The sequence below is a fragment of the Stegostoma tigrinum genome, chromosome 22 (genome assembly GCF_030684315.1).
Source record: "Stegostoma tigrinum isolate sSteTig4 chromosome 22, sSteTig4.hap1, whole genome shotgun sequence".
NCBI lineage: Eukaryota > Metazoa > Chordata > Chondrichthyes > Orectolobiformes > Stegostomatidae > Stegostoma > Stegostoma tigrinum.
In genome coordinates, this window is record NC_081375.1 from 38,803,248 (window position 1) to 38,825,251 (window position 22,004).

At 38.3% G+C, this 22,004-nt stretch overlaps 1 protein-coding gene across 3 annotated transcripts in view; it reads left to right on the forward strand.

Moving 5' to 3' along the window:
• tekt3 (tektin 3) overlaps window positions 1-3,302 on the forward strand; it is a 34,473-nt gene extending 31,171 nt beyond the window's left edge. For all 3 annotated transcript variants that reach the window (XM_048554797.2, XM_048554796.2, XM_048554795.2), the window contains one exon: window positions 2,875-3,302. In XM_048554797.2, coding sequence (XP_048410754.1) covers window positions 2,875-3,091 — 217 coding nt within the window. In that variant the 3' untranslated portion in view covers window positions 3,092-3,302. The remainder of the gene's footprint in view (window positions 1-2,874) is intronic.
• Window positions 3,303-22,004: the final 18,702 nt, after the last annotated feature.

The following is a 22,004-nucleotide window of genomic DNA, read 5'->3' on the forward strand; positions in this document are numbered from 1 at the left end:
CCTGAGGTGGGAATTCAACCTGGGCCCCGGTGCTGTGAGGCTGCAGTGCTAATCACTGAGCCAGCGTGCTGCCCCAAATAGACTATCAAATTACTGCTGACATGAACTGTTACTTTTACTTGTAATAATGTAAATGGTCCTGTTTCTTAAAAACTGTATTAACAAAAATAAATGATGTTATTTTTATTGAATTCAATTTAGAGTTGCCAGAATCCCAAAAATGTTATTTTTCATATATTAGCAAAAATATAGTTATTTGTGAACTATTGGCAGGTAGAAGATGATAAATTAAATATTTGGATGATACTGAAGATCATACTACTTCTCTATTGAAGGGTCACTGGGTTCAAAATTCTGTTTCTCTTCACAGATTCTGCCAGACCTGTTGAGTTTCTCCATTATTTTCTGTCTTTATTTCAGATTTCCAGCATCTGCTATTCTTTATTTTACATTAAGACGCTATTTTGTTTTTGTTTCTTATAATTGAGGCCTGATGGAAATAAATCAAAATGTTTGGATTTACTTATGGTACCAAATAACAAATTTTGAGAATATAACTTTCTGGTAATATTAATGCTCAAATGGGAAACTAAAACACAAAGGTAATGTTCTTGGTTACGTTGCTCATTTTTCTACATAGATCATTTCAATATTTATTTGTTGCGACATTTGCCTCCTGTCTACTGTACCGATTTGTTGAGGCCAGTTGTTTATTCCTAGTCTTTTCTCTTAATTATTCTGCATATGTGATGGAATTAGTCCAGGATAATTAACTGCATGACCTGGAAGAAGAGAATGCTAAAATTTAATGTTTTGTACAAAAACTAATAATTATTTGTGATTAATGAACTGAATGTTCTCGCTTGCAATTAAATGCGCTGACCTTGAAAATTGATTAATTTAGCATTTAACTTATCAAATAACTTCACAAAACAGGAAGCATTCTGCAAATGATGAGGAACACAGGGCAGCCTTGAAGCAAATCAGTTTGCGTAGAGAAACGGTGCTGGAGAAATTGATGATTTGAAGGCTTTAAAAGCCCAAGGATTTGATCATCTACATCCCAGAGCACTTAAGGGAATGGCTTCAGAAATAGTGGGTGCTTTGGTAATCCACTTTCAGGATTCTTTAGACACTGGAACAGTTCCTACAGATTGGAGGGTAGCTAATGTAAATCCACTATTTACAAAGAAAAGTGGAGAGAAAACAGGAAATTATAGACTGGTGAATCTGATGTCAGTAGTGGCGAGGATTGTAACAGAGCACTTAGAAAACAGTAGTAGAATCAGACACAGTCAGCATGGATTTACAAAAGGGAAATCATGCTTTACAAATCTACTGGAATTCTTCAAAGGGTTTATTTGGATTTTCAGAAGGTTTTCAACAAAGTCCCACGTAAGAGATTAATGCTTAAAATTAAAGTGTATGGGATTGGGAGTAAGGTATTGTGATGGGTAGAAAATTCGTTATCCGACAGGAAACAAAGCGTGCGGGTAAATGGGCATTTTTCTAAATGGCAGGCAGTGAATAGTAGGAAACAGCAGGGATCAGTACCAGGACTCCAGCTATTTAGAATATATGTTAGTGATCTAGATGAGAGAACTAAATGTAATATCACAAAATTTGGAGATGGCATAGAGCCAGGTGGAAGGGTGTAAAGATGTTGCTGTGTGATTTGGACAAGCTGAGTAATTGGGCAAGTGCATGGCAGATGCAGTATTATATGGATAAATGGGAGTTTATCGATTTTGATAGCAAAGATAGGAAGGCAGATTATTATTTGAATGGCTACAAACTGAGAGAGAGAATGTTTAATGAGCAAAAGAAAAGAAAGAATTGCGAATGCTGGAAGTCAGAAACAAAAACAGAAATTGCTGGAACAGCTCAGGACAGAACAGTTCTGAAGAAAGGTCACTGGACCCAAAAGATTAACTCTGATTTCTCTCCACAGATGCGGCCGAACCTGTTGGGTTTTTCCAACAATATCTAATGAGATCTGGGTGCCAATGTGCATCACTCTTTGAAAATAAGCATGCAGGTGTAGCACGTAATAAAGAAGGCAAACTGTATGTTGGCCTTCACAGTGAGAGGATTCGAGTACAGGAACAAAGATGCCTTACTGCAACTATGCAGGGCATTGGTGAGGCCACACCCGGAAAATTGCTTGCAGTTTTCATTTCCTTATCTGAGAAAGGATGTTCTTGCTACAGAGATTAGGGTTAAGTTTACCAAATTGATTCCTGGGCTGTCAGGACTGACATATGAGGAGAGATTGAGTTGTTCAGAATACTACAGTTTAGAAGAATGAGTTGCGAATGTAATAGAAACCTATAAAATTCTAACAGAACCAGACAGGTTAGATGCAGGAAGGATATACTTGATGGGTGGGGGGGGGGGGTGGTCCAGAACCAAAGATCATAGTTTAAGCATTTAAACCATTTAGGACTGAGATGAAAAATTTCCTCATCCAAAGAGTGGTGAGCCTGTGAAATTCATTACCTCAGAAAGTGTTTGAGGCCAAAACAGGAGGGCGGTAGATATAATTCTCTGCTTTTGTGTTTCTATATTTAAACCACCTTGATTTGCCTAGTGAGAATTGTGGATAAATATTGTCCTCATGTAGTTCCATGATTATACTGCAAGATTCATGACTAAAATAAGCGTCCTACGCCTGGACAAAGATGCAACTTCGGTCAGCTAAGGTAGCACAATATTCCGTAATCAGCAGCAAAGTAAATACATAAGGAATCTTCATAGTCATCAAATGGAACAGCGGAAAGGCATATAATGCAAAAAAAAATGCTGGAGTTATAGTTCACTTAAAACTTTACCTAAAAGGTTTGTTGAAGCCATTTTTTCATGTCTTTATTACAGCCTTATAAATGAAGTCCGTGAACTTGATAACACCATTCAGACCTTGAAGCAGAGGCTAAAGGATGCTGAAGAGACTCTACAAATGCTGGTCCATAAAAAATCATCCCTGGAGTATGACCTCTCCATAAAAGCAAACACACTCTTTATTGACCAAGAAAAATGTATGGGAATGCGTAAAAGTTTCCCAAGTACCCCAAGACTGGTTGGATACACATGAATAAAGAAAAAAAGACATCATCTTTTAGGTTACAATGAACAGATTTACCTGACATTATCAATGGTACTGTTGCTGAAAAAATAGACTACTTTCTGGTGATGGAGTGCTGTTTGAAAATCTTTACTGAGTATAAAAGACATGTAACTCACAAATGCTACAAGCACCGGTGAATTAAGATCCTTTGAGAAATTAAAGATGATCTGAAACGCAACATCATCACTGAGGTGTTTTATTTACTTTTTAGATGCTCTGTTCCTATTGAACAATCACGTAAATAATTCTTGGTACACTACATGGTACAGATATTTTATAGATTACCTGATGCAACGTATTATGGCTGGTGATATTCACATGTGATAGACAGGCCATCAATTTAGAATATGCATTTCAAAAAGATGATGGATATTTGCTGAAAAGCAGGAACTTGCAGATTGATGTTAAAATAGGACGAAGACTAATGTTTTATTCTTTCAAAAAGTCAGTGCAAAGTTGGTTAATCAAATAGCCTCCTGTGCTGTGTGATTCTTTATTTTCATGCAGTCTCTTCTATTAGTGCAGCAATAGGTGATATTGTGAAAACTGATTTTTGTTTGTCTTTGTGAATTGATATGAATCGTTTGCTGATGTTTATCATTAAGCAGCTTCCTCGAATTTGATCTGTACTGCATGCTATTGGGTGAGTCGAGATGAAAAGTTGTTCTTAATCTCCAAAGGCTTTTTTACAATAAACAATAAAAGTCTTTATTCACATCATAATATATATCTAAAACAAAAAATAAACTAAACAATGTTTTAATAGTTAGTGAAAGGAAGGGATTGTTCCTTTTCGTACTGCAAGCAATCTTTTTCTATTGAGCTAAGTATGACAATATTAAGGGTTAATAGAAAGAAATTTGTTTTTGGGTGTGTAAGATCATTTATGAGATTGATATTTAATAATATTAAAAAGAAACATGAATTTTACAAACTATCCCAGGATTTAAATTTTGAACAGAACAATCAGCTCATTTGTAAATCATCCATCAGAGTGTCTCAGTAGCAGCAAGCTCTTCTGTCTCTGACTGCATGATCGAACAAAGAAGTCACGGTGTAGCATGGTTGCATTATTAGCGAGATAAGCAGTGAAAGACCATGTGAGAAAAGTTGCCATGGGTCATGGAAGGAAACAACACTCAGCCAAAAGGTGGGAAAATCCAGCACCATGTCTTGATTGTTGTAAAAACCCATTTGGCTCACAAATGTCCTTGAGGGAAGAAAATCTGCTAAATTTAATCTGTCATTGCCCATCTGGTCCGCTTGTGATTTCAGCTTAACTGAAACCTGATTCACTCTGAATTGCCCTCTGAAAGGGCCGAGAGAGCCAAATAGTTCAGGGGTAATGATGGATGGACAACAAATGTCGGTCTTGCGCATGACATCTTGAGAATAAAATAGTATATAAATACACAGACAAACTGCTTAAAAGCTAGGTTTATTAGTACAATTTCCTGATTTTCAGATGGATAATTCACATGGAAAGGTAAATGTTATATATTGTGCGAGACAATCACAATCGTGCATCTCTTCTTTTCAATTCCCTGTACCCCTAAATGTCCGTTCAGAGGTTTCACAATTGCAGAATTCTGGTCCAATACTATCTGGGTCAGTCTTTCATGCTTTAAATGTTGTGAAATTCAACTTATCTAACACTCGACTGCTTTCACACTTTCTTATGTCATTTGTTCACTAATAACTATTTAACAGTATATTCTGCATTCGGTTCTATTACCCTGATTTACTTAGGTAAGGTAAGATTTGTCTGGTTAGCCCACAATACAGTACTTTTCAACTTATATTGGTACTTGTGACAATAATAAATTAAATCATAAGCTCTGTCCTTGCCTACATATATTGACTCACCTTGTGTTTAAAACCCATCATGGCTTTGCCCCACACTATTTAGTCAACTTCACCTCCTCAAAGGTACACTCCCACCATATCCCCACCATTCTTCCTTCAATTCTAGCCTCTTGTGCATGTTCCCACTTTATTCGCCTGTGCCTTCACCCATTTAGCCCCTAAGTTCTGGTGTTTGTTCCCTGTAAGAACTTACACCTCACCAATTCCCTCTGGTAATTTAAGGTTTCCCAACTGTTTGATCAATATTCTGATCACTCCTCTTGATTGGTCCTTTAGCTGGACAATTATTTCTGTCTGATTATAATCCTGTAAACTATCTTGGATCATTAAAATATGCCATATGATTTCAAATTTTTCTTGCTTCACTCTAGTAAAGCATGCATAAAAAAATGTCATTCTATGGAATGGTGTATTCCTGCATTCTTTCAATAAAAAGGAGCAGCTGAGCGTAGACCGTAAGGATTAGTAACAGGAGTAAGCCATTCAGCTCCTTGAGTCTGATCCAAAATTCATGATGGGCACACAGGCCCATGTTCTATTGTTTCGAATATAAGTTTTGAAGCATTCCAGAGTGGGAAGAGAGAATGACAGTGTTTGAAGCTTGTTCTTAACAAAGCAACAGTAACATTCTTGAATATTAAAGATCATTAGCTAAAATATGTTCAAATGAAATGAGATACAGTTGTTAATACTACAGGTTGCTTGGAAAGTGATTTTTGTTTTGTGCAAGTGACATTGCTCGTAGCAGTGGAGAAAGTGTTGTCTCTTAACCTCGACTGGATAACTACTCCATGCTGAGCCATTCACTGAACTGAACTATTTAAGTACAAGAGTGTAGGCACTGCCAATAAGTATAATTAGAGAAATGTTGACGGGAATTCTCAATCATCAAAAGTTAAACAATATGACTCACATTGTATAAATGTCTGTTAAATAATTAGCAGCAACAAATCATTAACGTAAGGCTCAGCAAAGAAATAAAAGTTAGCGAGTTTTGAGAAGATTTGTAGCTCAGGTTGAGGTTCTGGATGTGAGTTTGCTCGCTGAGCTGGAAGGTTAGTTTTCAGACGTTTCGTCACCATTCTAGGTAACATCATCAGTTAGCCTCCGACAAAGTGCTGGTGTTATGTCATTCTGTTTATCTGGTTAGGTTTCCTTGGGTTGGTGATGTCATTTCCTGTGTTGGTGATGTCATTTCCTGTTCTTTTTCTCAGGGGATGGTAGATTGGCTCCAAATCAATGTGTGTGTTGATGGAGTTCCGGTTGGAATGCCGTGCTTCTAGGAATTCTCGTGCATGTCTCTGTTTGGCTTGTCCTAGGATGGATGTGTTGTCCCAATCAAAGTGGTGTCTTTCCTCAGCTGTATGTAAGGATACGAGGGATAGTGGGTCATGTTGTTTTGTGGCTAGTTGATATTCATGTATCCTGGTGGCCAGCGCTTCGTCAGAGGCTCACTGATGATGTTACCTAGAATGGTGACGAAACGTCTGAAAACTAACCTTCCAGCTCAGCGAGCAAACTCACATCGAGAAATAAAAGTTTTGAATTACAAAGTAGAAGGTATGTTAACAACTCAAAAAAACTGTTTCTTCATGTTTATGAACAAAGCTGCTTTTAATTGACATACGGGCATCAGTGAACAAATCAAAAGTTTGCATATGCAATGCATTATATGAGTGACAGCTAGTGTTTCCTATTAGTTTATAGTGTTTTGTTCCTTAGTATCATTGACCTGTAACTGTCTTCAAGGAACAACATTGGCACCATTAGAGTCAGTCAAAATCAAATAAGCCAGGAGACAGGACAGACAATCACCAAAAGCTGAATGCAGGTTTAAAACAATTGTAAGTACTTCAAAATCACCCTGAGAATTCACTGATCTTTCAAAACAAAAGTGATATTTTGCTTATAGTGCGAAACCTTCTCAGTTAGGGAAAAGAGGAGTCTAGAAAAATAAGCCATTACAAATGCATAACTCCTCACTTTACCAGTGTCACAAATTGTCTCCTATTTAAAATAGTATTTTGGGCAAAATACAACTGTTAAAAAATAAAAACTTCAAAGGGAACTTATCAAGTTAAAATAATATTCACCGGGCTGATAATGCACTCTGGCCCCTGTCCTATTGACTGGTTTTAGAAAGTAGTGTTTCTTTATTATGTATCCAATGAGCTCCCCTCCTCTTGTATACACTTAACCTTAATTTATACAATAAGACAGAGTTTATACAATTAACAGAATCTTCTTACATTCAAAAATTTGGGAATATGAAGGCAGAAAGAAATTCAAGTGAAATAAAGCTTTAATTAACATTTAATGCCAATTTGTGTGTAGAGAGGATTTAAATCTGTAACATTAAAGAATTTACGCACAACTTAAAAAACAAAACCACAGCTGTGCTTAAGAAAGGATATGCTTGTATTAGAGGCAGTTCAAAGCATTCACTAAGCTAATTCCTGGGATAAAAGTGTTGACGTATTTAGAATGGCTACACAGGTTAAGATTTTATTCTTTACAGTTTAGAAAAATGATGGGTGATCTTAACAAGCTTGTAAAGGGGCTCGACGAGATATAAGTTGAGATGTTTCCACCACTGAGGGAATCTCAGCAAGGGGGCAGTAGTTACAAAGTAAGGGGACACTCATTTAAAACTGAAATGTGAAAGAAGTTCCTCGCCCAGGGGGTAAACATCAGGTTATTGAGGCTATGATGAGCTGGCATGAAAGTGGAGTTGAGGCCTGAGGCAGATCAGCCATGATTTTATTGAATGGTCAGGCAGGTCTGAGGGGCCAATTGGCCTTCATCTGCTCCTATTTCTTATGCTCAACTGGTTAATCACAGCTGCTTCATCAGTTGAAGGTCAAATTCCAACTCAAGCCACAAGCTTGAACTTGAACTTCACACAAGACCATTCTGATCACATTTATTAGGAACTCATATGAAAACTCGATGCAGAAAGGAAAGAGAGGACATGATTACGTTGTCTATTGAACTTGCCTTTAAATTTAGGAACTCTAATGTGGGTTTCCCAGGGCTTGGAAAACCTGGCAAGTAAAGGAAGGAGAGAAGGGTTGGATAGCAGTTGAATGTCTTCTCAGAGGGAATAAAAGCGGTAAAACAAAATCTCATAAAACTTAGAAATTAATGTATTGCGAAAACTGGAGCATGTCACTTGCAGTTTTTACTGTTTATTTTTTCCTTTGGGATCACTGTATTAATTATGAGTCAAAAGAAGCAGAAGTGCTTTACCTGTTCCTCAAATAATCCACTTTGCTCCCATCATAGGACTCCCTCCACCCTAATGCACAGTCAGATCTCCCATCAACAACCTCCATGATCATCAGCTTTTCATTCATAATGTGTCCCTTCAGTTTTCCTGACTAGCACGCCTGTCACCCTCTCAATCTGAATGGCTGCAGATCACAGTTAGAGAGAAAAATAAATAAATAAAGTATTGATATTACGTTACGTAATTCCTCCACATTAACCATGTTTTCTGATGGCCTGATAACCCCTGCAATCCTCTCCACATAAATACCCACACATATATGCGCCTGTCACCGAATGTGGAAGATTGACAACATTCCATTCACAAGACAGTATCTTTCGATATAAACATGTTTATTCTATCCAGAGTTAACATTAATTTTTCACTGACAGGAAATTCATGAATTGTTGTCAAAAGCATGGTTGTTCTCTGTTTGCTTCTTCTTTTTGGATGTAACGGACCAACTGCACTGAAAGGCTGGTGAAACCAAATGGTAGGTTTTGAACTTGAAGATAAGATCATATATAGACTGTGCTCACTGGGAACTCGGTATAGTGGCACTAAGGGGATCAGATAGCTTGGATGGCTGGTTTGCAATGCAGAACAAAGCCAACAGTTTCGGTTCAATTCCCACGCTGGCTGAGGTTGCTATGAAGGACTCTGCCTCAGCCTCTCCCCTCACCTGAGGTATTTTGGACCTCAGGTTAAACCATCACCAGTCATCCTTCTCTGATGAGAAAGCAGCTCTCTGGGACTATGTCGACTTTACCTTTAGTAGTAGAAATTGGATATACTTTGGACTGACAACAGTCCATGGGACTAATATGTGATACCCTATTGAAGTGGATTGACTGTAGGTTCAGATACTCACGCTGAAAGGTCCACATACATCATAGCTCAGCATCTCCCATCCAATTGCTTTTTCAACTGTTCTGAAAGCACAACTTGAAATGGAATATGACTCTATGGATGCCAGAAAATAGGAAGCTTCAAAGGAGCTGCAAATCAAAATACCTGCATAACTATGAAAAGGATTGTGCATTTTATTTGAAATGCCCCAGTAAACAATCTCCCTGAAGTAGATACCAGTGATACAAAATGATTTCACTCATGAGCTCTAATTTAATCAAATGTTTATAAATTTGGCACAGACATGTTATGAGGCCTTTTCTTTCGTGAAGTAATTGTATTCCATGACTCCCAATTGAGTAGTTTATATTTATTGCCGTTAAGTATAAGTTACCAAAGTTATTGACATTCTACGCTTTGATTTGTGTTTAATATATATGGTTGCCATATTATACTGGTAGAGCATATTACTCAATTACAAGGAAGTCTGCAGTAATTTGGATGAATGTAATAGACAGTTGAGACACAACTACCCCAGCCAGATCATACACTGTATATATTATGAACTGCATTACAGTCAACCAACTGAAATTTGTTGGAACCTTTAAGTATAGCCTGCTGCTACTACAGTAGTCTTTTTGTGCAGAATAACACGTGTTCTCCAGTCTTACATGTTAACTGTACAAATTACAGACCTCCACAAAGAAATAATAAGAATCTAATCAGAGAAATTCAAGTAAATCCTTTCCTTGAAAGTCAATGTCTGAAACTGAAAGTATTATTTGTAGTGCAACAAGGTCAGGGACAGACAATGACAATCTGATTGTGAGATAAAGTGTGAATTATGTTTAAGACACATGAGTAAGAGAGTGAACGTAGAGCTGAATATTATGGTTACATGTGATGATAATGTGACGCAGTTTCTAGAGATTATTCAAAAAACATTCACTGTTACTTCCCAAATTTTAAATAACGTGGAATATTTTGTTCAAAATGCACACATCATGCCAAAAATAAGTATTAATTCCTGAGTGATGGGTTGTGAAGAAGAGTTGTATTAGTCTTGTATCTTCATAGATGCTGCAAGACCTGCTGAGATTCTTGGTACTTTCTGTTTTTATTTCAGATTTCTAGCATCTGCAGTACTTCATTTTTATCTGAGAATCATCAGTTTGATGAAGTGGCTTGTAATCTTTTATTAACAAGAAATAAATGGGTATCAATAAACAGAATGATATCATAAGTCATTCCTAAATCAGCTTAGAAAAACTGGAATGTGATAAGACTTAGCTGATTTGTACTTCCCAAACTATTAGCCTGAGATACTCTGTCAGGACTCACACCTGAACTGTTACAATTTTGGCAGAATATTATTCTGGTGTTGCTAACATCGCTGGAACTGTAGCCCAGCGTGAAGAGGACACCAGGCATGTTTAGAAGGCAGGGAAGGGAATCATAACTAAAAAGCTAGTTATTTTTGTTTGATGCATTGGATGGACAAAAATAAAATTATAGCCGCTCTTCTTTGGACATTTTGATATTTTTATTTGGAAAGATTAGACATACAACGCACATCCAAAAGCAAATGCTTCTCCTGCCCATAGGTATTGCCGATTCTTTTGCTTGAACTAGCACAGATACATTTTCAACAACGTCACAATTTCATCTGTTTTCAATGGTGTAAGGGATTCTATTTGAGTTCAAATGCCATTTGATTTTGATTTGTTGATGAAATACTTTTTGCAACTTTTAAATCAGTGTGCCAAGCACAAATCTTCCTTACACCACATGCTAAGTGAGCTTGTTTGCTTGTGCTAAAGAAATATGTGGATCACTTGAAACCATCTGACAATAAAAGGAGCTCCTGGGCTGTCTGACAAGCAGTGTTTAGTGGTTGGCCAATGTCTAGTCAGTAGTTATCAGCTTTACACATGGACCCCATCGAAAGCTGCTTCAGAAGTTGATCATTTAAGAAATGTTATGGTAAGTATGTTTTGAGGAAGCTTCTAACAAACCATTTTTCAAATTGTTAATTGTGATGTTGGAGGAGTTGAACTCAAAATAGTTTAAAACTCAGTCAGTGTTCAGTTATATAATACCTGATTTCATTTCTTAATGGTTAGGACTTTGTGTGAATTGAGAAAATTCAAGTGTGGGACAAATTTGGCAAGAATTTGAAAGAAATCCCTGCAGATGATAAACATGGGTTTAAATATCATTAAAGAATATAATTACAATCTTTTTGTCTTGCAAAATTTGTTTTAAAGTTAAGAACCCAAAGTGAGGCACTGCGTCACATTATATGACACGCTAAAGAGAATGGAAGAGAAACCAAAGTTAATTATGGACGATGACTTGATGCCACCAGTTTAGGATTTAAAGACTTGAAGATTGGAAAAGTAAGGGCAAACTAGGGGTGGTAAGAACTTCAAGATAATAAAATGTGAGGCTGGATGAACACAGCAGGCCAAGCAGCATCTCAGGAGCACAAAAGCTGACGTTTCGGGCCTAGACCCTTCATCAGCACTCTGCAGTTCCCATTATCTGTGGTAAGAACTTCCCTAACTTTAAGATTTAAGATAAAACTCACAAAAGAAACTTTACTGGGATATTACAACACAGAAGAGATGTAAGGATGATGATATCTACATAGGATAACATTAGAATATAGAACCCTGACAGTGTGGAACTAGACCCTTTTGCCCAACAAGTCCACACTGACCCTCAGAACATCCCACCTAGACCCATTCCCCCCATAACCCACCTAATCTACACATCCCTGTACACTACAGGTAATTTAGCACAGCCAATCCACCTAGCCAGCACATCTTTGGACTGTGGGAGGAAACTGGAGCACCCGGAGGAAACCCACATAGACAAGAGGAGAATGAGCAAACTCCACACAGATAGTCACCTGAAACTGGAATTGAACCCAAATCCCTAGCACTGTGAGGCAGCAGTGCTAGCCACTGAGCCACTGTGCCACTCCTTAGGGCACATAGGAAAGTTCAGAGTAGCAGTGACTGAGCAAGTAAAAGATTAACATTCAAGAATGTGGTTACAGAAATGTGGGGGATGTGCAGTTCTGAGGCAGGGTCACCAGACCCAAAACATTAGCCCTGTTTGCTCCTTCACGAATGCTGCCAGACCATCTGAGCTTTTCCAGCACTTTGTTTTTGTTCCTGATTTATAGCACCCGCAGTTCTTTTGGTCTATAGCCTAGATTATTTGTTTTATCAGTACCCTTAACTTAAAATATCATTTTAGAAATGAACCAAAAAGATCTTTGTCTCATTATTCCACATTTGAGGTTAAAAGGATACATTTTATTCTTTCCTGTTCAGGCAGTTATTCAATACAGATCAATTCCAGTTCATGGAAATGGAGCTTTCTCTATAAATGGTTGAATTTTCTGCTTTGTCACCTTGACACCCATGCACTGAGGACAGCAATCTACCACAAAATGAAACACAATATTAGCCTGAAGTGATCAGTGCTGGTTATTTTGAAATGTATATTTTTCTAAGATCGACAATAAATATGATAGTTGTTTAATAGTGCAGATCCTGAGTTTTGCAGGATAAAAGACAGCTCTTCTAAACTCTTCAAAGATCATTGTCTTCTACATACTCAGTCAATTCACAAGAATACCAATGCAAAGGGTAAGCAAAGTTTAGAGTGAATGAGACCAGAGTGATGGTGCTGTTAAGTTTTGCTGTTCTGAAGAAGTCAGACCAGTCTTGAAACAATAATTCTGTTCCTCCCTCCACAGATGCTGCCCGACCTGCTGAGTTTCTCCATCATTGTTTGTGCTATGCGGTTGGTATGCGGACTTTGAATGTTGGAGGTGCTGCCATTCAGAGTGCAGAACTTGGATCATGACTGATAGATAATGGTCAAGCTTTGTTGAATTTTATTAAAGAAGGCAGTTGCCGCTGATTGATCAAGACGTTGCTCTGAGAAATGAACCAGAGAATGGCTGCCACCTATTTTGCGGAGTTGAAACAAACACAGCACACAGATGTGCTCTTTCTGTCTGCAAAGAACAGGCCCCTGTGTTTTCATATGCATAGCTTACAGCTGTCATCATTGGCAATCACTCACTAACAAGTATAATTGTCCACATAGGAAATTCCCTGGCACTGGTCATGGGTTCTATGAGTCCTTGTGTGGCTAAAGAGCCCAATCCTACAGCAGCTCCCTACACATTTGGCAGGAGTTTTCAGGAGGTGAATTTGTTCCTTGGCCTTGAAATCACTGACATACCTTTTTCAGATTCCTTTTCCATTTTGAAGACTCGTGTCCCTTCCCACAGGAGGTTCAGTAAATTAGTTTCTACTGAAGCAGGACCTCTTGCATGTTGACATCCGTGTGGCATTTCTTGAGGAAAGCATTCAGAGAGTCTTTGAAATGCTTTCTTTTTCTCATTTGAGTGCATTCCTTGAGCTGATTGAAGGTAAGTTACTTTGGCGGTCACAACTCAAGCATCTTAAACATGGTCACCCCAGCAGAGTTGGTTTTGGATGCCAATGATGGTCCTTACTGATGGTAAAAATGACAGAATCCTTTTCAGGTCAAGACAGGGATGTGTCATTGCCCCCAACCTTTTCCCCACCTTCATTGTGACCATTCTTCGTCTTGTCAAGGACATGCTTCCCAGTGGTGTGCACATTGTCTACAGGATGGATGGAAAATTTTTCAACCTCAACCTGTTGAAATCCAAGATGAAAAGGACACTGACCTTCCTTGTGGAATTTCAGTATGTGCATGGCAATGTCACCTTAGCTCTCTCAGAAGAAAATGCCTAAAACCTCACTTAGTGCCTGCATGTAAACATACTGAAGTATTGATCACTTACAGTATGCACAAGTGCATAGCCTGACTAACAACCCCAAATTAGTTGTTTGTGTAATTCTTTGTAAAATTAGGATTATTCAGCAAATGATGTCGATTTGCAGAGTCTCATCAAATATTGGACAGTCTGTTTAGATTTTTGCAAGTGTGGAATAGTTAGTTTTGCGCACCTTATCTGGGCTGATTCCAGGTATGGAGGAATATCTTATGAGGAGAGGTTAAATCGGCCTGTATTCACCGGAATTTAGAGCAATGAGAGGCGGCCTTATTGAAAGAAGCAGGATTCTTGGGGTACTTTACAGAGTAGATGTGGAGAGGTTGTTTCCCCTTGTGGAGGAGTCTTCAATCAGAGGGTATAATCTCAAAATAAGGAGTCACACATGTAAGACAGAGATGAGGAGGAACCTGTTTTCTCAGAGAGAGGGCCTCTGGATTAACAGTGCAGTGATAATATCAGTAGGCCATTGCCTCCCCTTATGCCAGTATTTATAGCAAGATCTTTACATAAATGCATTGCTACTGTCACCTTTGTTTATTGGTTTGACCAGAGTTTGCTTCCACTTTGATGACAATAATCGTATTCAGGGTTGAGTATCAGAAATATTGTTAAGAGCAATACACTCAGTTGAGATTTGGCACAAGAGGTTAAAAAGCTCCCTCAAAGGTTTGCATCTGGGAATTCCCCATCTCAACTTCACAGGTCTTTGCTATTTTGGAGTCCTTTGTGAACAATTAATGCCTTGCTTGCTTTAAATCAGCAAATATTGTGATTATTCTCAAGAAGATTCTGAGGCCAGTCCTTGTGCTGCTATTCATGTGAAACACCAGAAGCCACATTGAATAAATAACTTGGTCAAATTGTTCTCTCACAGCAGTCTGCAATCTATTCACCAAACTATTCCTCAAAGAAAAATCAATTAATTTGCATCACTTCTCAGCCCTGTGACCCAGAAATCCAGCCATTATTTAGAAGCCAAGAAAAGCAGACTGTAAACAATTGAAACATTATCATTTGTGCACTCTGTAAGCTAAAGTCAGGTGGACTAAGTACAATGGGAACAAAATAAAGCATAGATTGATATAGAAGCCTAAGTGCTATAAAGTGATAACAGCTTCAGTCTTTATCAAACTGGCTTTACTTTAATAGCATAACATTGTTTAAAATTAAACAACCAGCCACTTACTGATTGGACAGGCTGTCAGAAATGAAATTATCCAGACTCTGGGATTTGCAACAGCAATAAACAGCTCTTGTTGAAGCAGATTGGTGCCCTTGACAATTAGTAAATGCAATGAAAATTACCGGCGGGTACAAACCAAGGAGGGGAAAAGAAGCATAGTCTCCGATCTTACGAAGCTGTCTTGAAAATATGAAATTGTGGCAAGTTATTCAATTCTACCACTTCTATGGAAATATTTAATAATTAATTTATAACCCTTTCTCAGTGCATTAGATGTGAATCACTGTTGACTGCACTAATCTGTATCAGTCAGGTCCACTTCGACACATATTAACTATTTTTTTCCAACAAACAGGGGTGTGAAGCCACCCAGAGAGAATCTAGAAGTGAGTGATCGTACTGAGGGCTTTTGCTGCCAACATCACCAGTGAATTCTGGTCCCTAGATCACTGATGGCTTTAAAGGGGTTAATAATGCAGATGTGTTTTGACCCAGTGCTGCAAGGTAAACAAATACTCCTAAACATGGCTTAATCTGATGCTGGAGCTGAGAATTATTGTTATTTGTTGCCATTGACAGGATCATGATGATTTCCAGACTCCTTGACAGAGCTATTCAAAAATAAGCCGTTGCCAATGGTTCCCTGGTAATTTTCTAATTTCCCCCTGAAGCCAGTTAGAAATTGTGCTCTGCTATTGATCTTTAAATGTTGATAAAACATTCCACTTTAGTAGTGGGAGATTCTACACGGCCTTTATGAGGTATCAGAGGGAGCTGTCATTTTGCATTTCTTTAATCTGTTAATTAAAGGACTCTACAAGACCAGATTTACAATACTAATAGCAGATGAATCGACAAATTCTTGTTAAGCCAGGGTACCAATGGCTATCAGGGTAGATGTCAATTTACAAACAGGTCAGCCACAATTTTATTGAATGATACAGCAGGCTCGAGGGGCTGAATGGACTTATTTGTGCTCCTGATTCGTATGTTCATACAAATGTCCACATAAGCAGCTAGGTGAGGCCTACCACATTCAGGATTCTTCTCTGGATCTGGAAGGTGCCAAACAAAGGTATGTTAATTTGTAGTGATTGGAACCAGGTGGGTAATATTGACCATGAGATCCTTGATTGGGGATGTTAATCTGGGCCAATCAGGGAGCCCTGGCTGACAGACATAAACAGAGGATTCAGAGTCTCCGCACTTCAGGTTCTGACTCCGAGCTGGCAGTGTATTGTGCACGTGTGAATAAAGGGTAACTTGGTGACAGGATAGCGACCTCTGTACAGTTACTTCATAATTTAATCTGCTTTTCCAAGTGGAAGCTGGGGAGTCTCCTCTCCCCTGATGCACAGTCCTGTAGTCATCATTCCCTCCCTCCAGCCTCACTAATAGAAAGGTTGGGAACCAGAGGACAAAGATGTAAGATGTTTGGCAAAATTGCCGATCGTGAGAGGAGGGGGGATTCTTGACATAGTGGGCTGTTGTGATCTAAAGTGTGCTGTCTGCTGGGATGACAGAAACAAGGTCAGTAGTAACATTTAAAAGATCATTGGATAAGTACTTCGAGGGGAAACACATGCATAGGGCTATAGGGAAAGGCTGGTTGACTGGAGCTAAGTGGTAGCTCAAAGAGCCAGCATCTGAATGATGGACAAAATGGTTTCCATTCAACCAAAATGTCACAAAACATCTCACAACAAAACCAAATTTTAAAAACTTGCATTTAAGTAATGCTATTCAAGGCCTCAGGATGGCTAAAACATTTTACAGCCAATAAAGTAGGTTTGTAGCGCAGTAACTGTTGTCACATGGGAAGTAAGGCAGTCAAGGTTCCAAAGACAGCAATCAGATACCTGACCAGATATGTTTTAAGCAGTGGCTGAGAGTAAAATATTGCTCAGGGCAAAGTGGAGAGGTAGGCTACTATTCCTCAACAGGTACAATGCCTTTGCCTTTATTCATTCACAGGATGAGGGTGTCGCTGGCCAGGCAGCATTTATTGTCCTTCCCCAAAGGCCAGTTAAGAGTCAACCACATTGCTGTGGGTCTGGAGTCACATGTAGGCCAGACCAGGTAAGGATGGTAGATTTCTTTTCCTAAAGGACATTAGTGAACCACATGGGTTTTTCCTAACAATCGACAATGGATTCATGGTGATCATTAGATCCTTAATTCCAGATATTTTAGTGAATTCAAATTCTACCATGGAGTGATTCAAATGCAGGTCCCCAGAACATTATCTGGTCTCTGGATTAACTGTCCAGTGATAATACCACTGGGTCATCACTTTCCCATGGAGAGTTACATTTCATCTGAAGGGATGAGATCTTCAGAACTGTACCATCCTATCAGCACTGCAGTGCGTTCTAGGCCTACCTTCTGAAAAATTTGAAGTCAAACATTGTAAATACTTCCTCTGGAACTAATTGAAACTTTCCTCCCCAGACTTTCTCTTTCCCCTTTTACCTCTATATTATTACTTATGTTTTTACATCTTTTTTCTGACTGAATAGAAATAACATTGATGGAATATTTTTGTCTTAAGATTTGAGTTGTATCTACCTTGTTCAGAGATTTTTCATTTTCTGCTTATCTTTATTTCTTGAGACTGGGAGACAATCTAAAACTTGGGCTTTGATTTGTTGAAGATTGGTTGCAAACATTGATTTTTTGAAGCTATAGGGTCAATAGTTTGATAGCCATAGATATTTTGCTGGACATACTTTAATGTAATGTTGTCCCATCAAACAGAGTAGCCATACCATTCAACAAATATTTTCTTCCGTGGGTCAGCTGTGAGAATGTACTACAGTGGGATAATTCTTTGCCATCAACAGCTTTGGTAAATTCAATTCCCTTGCGGTAACATCTAAAAATAAATACAGGTATATTAAATTTCCAGCTACAATCTGGCAAATAGGAAAATACTAAATAAAGATAATTGCAATTGTAATATTAGCAGTTATTAATATTCTGCTACCAAAGGATTCACACCATAAAGGTCTAGGATTTAAATTACCACATTTATCTGGTCATTGCTGTAGCTTTTAACTACAATTTGAACACTAAACAATGGAATAATTTCACAACATTCCCTCAGTGACTCACGTTTTTCCAGCATAAAGTCATTTTGATAAAGAAAGAAAATTTTCACATCTCTTTTGACAGTTCATGACATCTCATCATCAATGGCTAACTTATCAAAGTTAGTTATTTATACAGATAAGTTTAAAAGATATTGAATGAGATATTTGCCTGTGGTGCTGACCCTTGTTCAAGATATAAGTTTTTTTCGCAATAACAATGCCGGTCTGTGCAATTGGAGAAACATATTCATGAGGCAAACACTCCTTCAAAATCAATTTAATCTAATTTAGTAAAGGTAGTACAGTACCAAAGTGCAGAAATGGAAAACTTGATTGTGCTTTAGGCTTAACTAATGGTAACAACAGAATACACATCAGGAGACAATGGAACAAAAACAGAAATTGCTCAAGAATCTCTTCAGAATTGGACGTATTCAGGCCTCTGGTCCTGAAATATTAATTCTGTTTCACTCTCCACAGATACTGCCAGGGCTACTGAGTAGTTCCAGCAATTTATGTTTATGTTTCAGATGTCCAGGACCTGCAGTTCTTGAGGTTTTTTTTTGTTTAAGGTACAGTAGAATGCTGGAGTTTAACCTGTGTGTGAAAAACTATCATACAACTTGATACAAGGGGTTAAAAAGCAGAGGTCAATCATTGTTCATTCAGTAAAAATATTCAGTATCAAAATACACATACATCCTGATTCCATTTCAGTATGAAGTACTTACTTACTTACAGTGCAATCATTGACAATTAAACATTTATCCAATGTACAGAAATTCTGAGACTGAAGGAAGCAGTGGAAGACTGTGGCAAATAGAAGAAAAATATGTGCCATATATAACATCTAGTTTATAATAGTACAGAAGTAATTCGGTTAACACAAAATCTATTGGTCTTTTTCTGAAGAAGCATTATTTTATGAGCAGTATATCGTAGCCATCATTATTTCTTCTTTGTATATAGTACCTCACCATGCTCTCCTATGTATTTTATCCCCAATGTATACAGAAATAGAATCATCTTGTTAGGTTTTTAATTTATGCCTGTGACTGCAAATGTGTATGTATACAATCATCAGGATGGTGTCAGCTTTCTGATGTTTGCCTGCAATCAGCACATTTCCCTTAATTACACAGGTTAGGGATGTTCTACTTCAGCTTAATTTACCCAAACCAATCAGTATAAGGACCAGAGATAGTAGGAACCGCAGATGCTGGAGAATCTGCAATAACAAGGTGTAGAGCTTTTCTGAAGAATGGTCTAGGCCCAAAACATCAGCTTCCCTGCTCCTCAGATGCTGCTTGTCCTGCTGTGTTCATCCAGCTCTACACCCTGTTATCTCAGTATAAGAACCATGTCTTTTTTTACTGCCATACACAGATCCCTTAATTGGTGAAGTAATTCTCGAAAGCTTGTATGTCACTTTGGGCTGTGCTAATGGAAATGGGGTGCAAATACCCAGTGAGAGATGTAAAGTGTCTGCTTTATTAATTCATTAGATACAAATCATGAAGACATCTGTTTCGTAATTCATAACCCAGGAAATATAACCAAGCATAACCCGAATTTGCTTTTAACAGCATCTTGCTGAAAGGTATCCAAGTGTAGCAGAATCAAATAATCCATTCATAATGTCATGCCATAAGTCATTAGCCCGTTGCACAAACTGAACTGGCTCAGAATGACTCATTTGGGCTTTGTTGAACAATCACTTCGTTAGATTCTGAAAAATTTGAATATTGAAGGAGACAGTGACTGCACTCTGGTTTGACTCTAGTTTGAGAATGCTTCTGATGAAGGGTCACTGATCTGAAACATTACTGCTCCACAGTCCTATTAAGCATTTCCTGTGTTTTCTATTTTTATTTCAGGTTTCCAACAAGTCCAGCATTCTACTTTTCATGTCAATGATTTCTTGCTCTGCTCACTCATTATCCAATCCTATGGCATTCTCTGCTGTTAATTCCACTCCATGTTCAGTAATTTCCTGCAGCATGCTGCTTGTACATACAATTACCAGTCTCCAGGCACATCAAAAGCTGAATCATAATGAAAGGTCGGACAACTGAAAAGTTAAATCTGTTTTGCTCTCCATTGATGCCAGTGGTCTAGCAGAACATAATAAAATCACTACAAATCAAATTGCAAGAGCCCTGTCAACAAATTTGTTTGAGATGGAGCTTCAAGATAGTCAGGAAAGTCCCTATGTAACTCAATTTACCTACAGACTATATTTTTAAAAGTAGAAACATGATAATGCAGTAAGTGAGAAGTCTTTATTTTTCAATTTGTTCACACTTACAATGGTCTGGCCTTGTAGCAAAAGACATTGGTAACTGTTGAGAGTTTGCTCTGGAGAAAACCCAGTCATTCTTTTCTGCTTAACATGCTGCCTTTAGATGAACACAATACAGTTAGCCTTGCATTCAATGCAGTCAAATATACTTTGCATGGTTTCATGATGTGGTGCAAAATCCTACAACATCGCTACAGCCTTTGTGGTTTCATCTGGGAAAACAGGCAGGTAAGTAAACAGGCGTAAGTGTGGCCTCTGGACAGCTGTGTTATACCCCTGCCTCTTAGTGAGGGTCTCAATCACCTGGGAGACCGACAAACATCACTGTTCAGTTATTAGATTCTTAATTACTATCTGATCCATTCACTGGAGCTTGACCGTGATGTTGGGAGGGAAGAATGCCAGCCTGATGTTCAGGGCAAGTGATGTCAGGATGAGGCAGTTGTCTGTAATTTTGTTAATCTTTCTTTAATTCCTTGATACATTTTGTCCCCTATCCTGATCCACATCACAAAAATACTGGTGGTCATCTAGGATGTTTCGTTGGCCTCATTCTGCATGGGTAGTGTCTCGACATCCAAATAGCAATATGCTTCCAGAAGTTAAGCAGCAGCTTATTAGGTATCATTTTGGTACTAGCCATTACAGCAACATATCCCATGTTGCGTTTTCCAGTGTTACAAATTTCAACCTGTAGTATCATTCAATTCCAATTAAAAATATCTCCTGTTGCATACTTGTGCTGGACATTAGCAAGACCAATCTGCAGCCAATCTGCCATTGCTGTCATCTCTGCTGCCTTCCTACCACTCCTTGTGAGGAGGACAATGCCGTGCCTTGTTTTGAATCAGTTCAGCCAACAATCATTGCAGGTGAACTCCTTGTTGCCTAGCTTGGAACTTTCTTATCCTGCAGGATTGGACCAGAGATGGAAATGCTCTCAGCTCAAGCCACCTTAGCAGAGCTTCCTCATCATTTGGATGAGTAGCTATTGCCATATTCTTCCCTGCTATAGCGAATACCTGATGGTTGAACTATTTGATATTTGTATTTCAGAATGGTTGACAAATCTCCCACTTCTTAGCTAGGTCTGTGTTTCACTTTGCATCTCTGTTTTCCAGTTCCTGTACCAGCCTCATTTTGCCATAAATCAGCAACATTTTTAACTTGCCCACCCGTGGCCATACTTGTAGTGTTTGAAGGTCCGTTCGCAGAGAGATCTGATCTGATCTGATTTGATTTGTTATTGTCATATGTATTGGGATGCAGTGAAAAGTTTTGTTGTGTGCAGTACAGGTATATCATACCATACAAAGTGCATTAGGGTAATTCGATGTTATGGCTGCGGCCAGGGAGATCAACATTCATTTTAAAATTTAAGAGGTCCATTCAGAAGCCTAATAGTAGCGGGGAAGAAGCTGTTCTTGAATTTATTTGTACGTGTTTGCAAACCTTTATATCTTCTGGT